The following is a 3,724-nucleotide window of genomic DNA, read 5'->3' on the forward strand; positions in this document are numbered from 1 at the left end:
GCACCATTATGATATGATAGTTTACATATGGTATTTTAGAGTATTACAGTCTTACCAGTCAGTGTCACATGATTCAGTTCCCTACCAGCCAATAGGCAAACCATTCACATACTCCTGTAGGAACAAAGGAACATCCTCGGCCGGGAGCAGTGGATCACGCCTGTAATTCTAGCACTTAGGGAGGCCGAGGTGGGTGACTCATGAGGTCAGGAGATCGAGACAATCCTGGCTAACATGATGAAACCCCATCTCCACTAAAAATACAAAAAATTAGCCGTGCGTGGTGGCGGGCGCCTGTAGTCCCAGCTTCTAGAGAGGCTGAGGCAGGAGAATGGTGTGAACCCAGGAGACGGAGCTTGCAGTGAGCCAAGATCACACCACTGCGCTCCAGCAAGGGTGTCAGAGCGAGGTTCTGTATCAAAAAAAAAAAAAAAAGGAACATCCTCACTTTTTTAAATGCTATACCACTCTCTGCTTCCAAGTTAATCCCTGTTTGGGCCTGTGGGAGCTTACACCATCCTCCTATATGTAATTAATAACTGATGTCTGACTTATCTGTTTAGTAATAGATGTTACGTGTTTAACGGTGCCAGTAAACGCAGGGTGCGAATTCCTTCCTCAACAGTGGGGTGCATGAGACGCTATTGAAACAATTGGCAACACAAATGGAATGGACCAGCCCTCATGCAGGACACCTGCTCAACGTGACCTACCTGCTGTCGGCTGATGGTTCCATAACACATCAGCAGCCACCTGAGTCAGAACCGTGAGCTGATGATGGGCCTTCCCTTTTTTCTGCACAGTGTTTTGTGGTCTTCAGGTGTTGTCATCTTCTCCCACACTAAAATGCTCTCATCTCTTAGACATGAATGTTTAATTGCACCCCAGCATGACATTTGGCCTGTGCTTAGCAGGCAGTTTTGAGGCCCTGGCTTATTAATGCACAAAAGCGCAGCACATAAGCCAACACTTAAGTCCTAATTAACAAGAATCAGGCTGTATCTCTGTAGTCCCTGCATCTGCTCTGGTCACCATCTCTGTATGCTGAGGGCAGCCATGTGAACATTATTAATTATTGTACACTCCAAGACAATAGTTACTATGTAGGCAGAAGTAGTGGCCTTGTTTGTTTCTTGTGTTGCTGCTCCCCTTGCCACTGTCCCATACACCCTCCTGATGAGGTGTACATCTCTGGTGCCTCATGGTTCAGGCACTGCTGAGTAAACAAAATGGGAAGAAAGAGTTTGATATTAGCCCCTACCGAAGCATATGAAGAAGCATCTCAGCTGCTTGCATTGAAAAATTCCTAGCCAGTGTGTGGGCTTTTCTTATCACTGCTGCTTATTGTGATTATTATCGATGATTACTATTAATTTTTATTATATTTAATAAAATTAATAATTAACAGACTTGTTCCTGATATCAAGCGGGGGGAGGATGATGTCAGGTGGGGAAGTTTCGTGCAGGTTCCCAATGACAGGGGGAAAAGGAACGGAATCCAAATGCCGGTTCTTACTTGGGAAGCCTAGAAGGCCACTGGGAGGATGGGAAGGTTGGCACGTGAGGGAAGGTGCAGAGGAGGAAATGGCACAAAAGTTCCATTTATGTATCACAAAACACAGAACGGGACTGGGCCCCAGACAGGGTTCTCCCTGTCTCCTGGGGAGAACCGGGGAGTAGGGCCTGAACTTTTTCTCTTCTGCAGGCAACAAGACCCGCAGAGGAAGGCTCTCCTCCTGATCTTTTCCGAGAAACCTCTGGAGAAGCCGCTGCCATATCGTAAAGAATCCATGGAATCTTGTGATTATCTGAGGGTGAGTGTCACCCTGGGCCCCTGGTCTTTTTCTCCTCTAGGTCACCCTGGTTGATTTCCTTCCAGGTTCCCGTGTGTGTGAGGGGATCGGGGAACCCTTCTTCCCTGCCTTCTTGGGGTCAGGGACTCCACGATCCTTCCAGGTCCATTTGATTCCAGGTGAAGGCATCTGAAGATGCCGTATTTCCTGTTGCTTTCTTTCTGTGCAATGATGGCAAGCCTGCCAACAACGTCTTCCTAGCGGCCTGGCGAAATTAGTCCCTCAGGGGCCCCAAACATGGAGAAGGCTAACCCCAGGAACATGCATGTTTTTAGAAAAGACGTCCTGGGAACCCTTGAGCCACCAACCTGCCTTCAGAAGGGCATTAGTCCGTCCCACTTCATGGAAGGCCGAGTGGAGGCGCTTTGATCCAGTTAATGCCCAAGACACAGTCTTTAGAAAAATGATATTCTTAGTTCATAGCTCGTGAGTGCATTTTTCGTGGGTCTTGTCCCGATCAGCACTCACGTTGAGGATCTGTCCCCACTTCCAAGGACCGCCTGTCAATACCGTATTAAGAATTTCCTGCTGTGTGCACCTTGTCTTTGGATGTGGTTGATTTCCATGTTGGCTCCATGCTAGGGAACTTCTAACGTGTGTGGTCTCCTTTCTTTCAGGTTGCAAGCAGGCCAATGCCGGTCCACACAACCAATAAGAGGCCACGCCTGGACCCTGCCCTCACTGATGGCTGAGATACCAAACTGTCTGACACGGTATCTGTCTTGGCTTCACTGTCTCCCCTCAGAAAAGCCAGTCTGAGCTCCTCGTCAAGTCTCCGACCAAAGGAACGACTGATAGGGGCTGTGGCCAACATCCCTCAGCCTGGAGTCAGGCAGCAGGGCCCGGAGCCTCTCGTCGTGTTGAAGCCGACACACAGCAGCCCTCGGGGTGGCTGCCGAGAAGTTCCCCAGGCTGCCTCCAAGCCCCAGGGCCTGATCCAGGTCATCAGCCCCCCGCCCCAGGCACAAGACAAAAGTCCTGCGGTGACCTCACAGCCCTGCCCACCAGCCGACACGCACAGCTTGGGCCTCGGCTCCAATCTCAGTTTCAGGCCAGGAGCCAAGAGACCTGCCCAGGCTCTGACTCAGGCTTGCCTGAACCTCCCCAAGAAACCGAGAATGGGTCCCTTCCAGATGCCCGAAAATGCCATCCAGGGAGGTGAGCTGGGGGCCCCGGAGACTCTCCAACCTCCACCAGCTGCAACCAATCTCAGACCAAGTCCGTCGTCCCAGATGAGCTGGGGGACACCCGCCCAGGTGTTCAGCAGCGACCGGCAGCCTCCGCACAGCAGACCTTGCCTGCCTACTGCCCAGGCCTGCACCATGTCCCATCACCCAGCGGCCAGCCACGATGGGGCCCAGCCTCTCAGAATGCTCTTCCGGAGACTGGAAAACGGATGGTGGAACTCCAGCCTCCTCACAGCTCCCTCGTTTCCCTCTCCTGAGAAGCCGGGAGCCTTCCTCCCTCACAGCCCTCATGTCTCAGAGAAGTCTGAGGCTCCCTGTGTTCCTGTCCCCCTGAGTGTCTTCTGTGAGGACCTTCAGGTTTCCTCCTCCTCAGAGGACAGCGATTCTGACCTGGAGAGAGACTGCAGGTGGCCGGGGCTCCACTGCATCCAGCTCCCGTGACTTGGAGGCGTCTGCGGGACTGAGGAGCACAGAGCAGACAGCAGACTGTGTGTGGTGACTCCCAAGCTCCCCAGCTGTGGTGCTTCTGTGGATGTTGGAGCCCAGGCCAGGCAGGGACCAGATGCAGAGACTCCGCCTCATCGAATTCTGGTGAGGGACATTGTAGTTCGCAGGGCTCTCCGGAAACCCGCCACCAGAAGCTTCTGTGCCAGTGATTCGCTGCCTCAGAAACTGGGTGACGGT

The 3,724-nt window shown here is 52.3% G+C and overlaps 1 protein-coding gene across 1 annotated transcript in view; it reads left to right on the forward strand.

Annotated features, from left to right (window-relative positions):
• The window catches only part of LOC105512044 (putative protein FAM90A5P), a 13,781-nt gene extending 10,300 nt beyond the window's left edge, over window positions 1–3,481 (forward strand). The window contains 2 exon segments of the mRNA XM_011942299.1: window positions 1,706–1,814; window positions 2,471–3,481. Coding sequence (XP_011797689.1) covers window positions 1,706–1,814; window positions 2,471–3,481 — 1,120 coding nt within the window.
• The last annotated feature ends 243 nt before the right edge of the window (window positions 3,482–3,724 follow it).

This window comes from Colobus angolensis, unplaced genomic scaffold (assembly GCF_000951035.1).
Source record: "Colobus angolensis palliatus isolate OR3802 unplaced genomic scaffold, Cang.pa_1.0 Scaffold209, whole genome shotgun sequence".
Taxonomy (NCBI): domain Eukaryota; kingdom Metazoa; phylum Chordata; class Mammalia; order Primates; family Cercopithecidae; genus Colobus; species Colobus angolensis.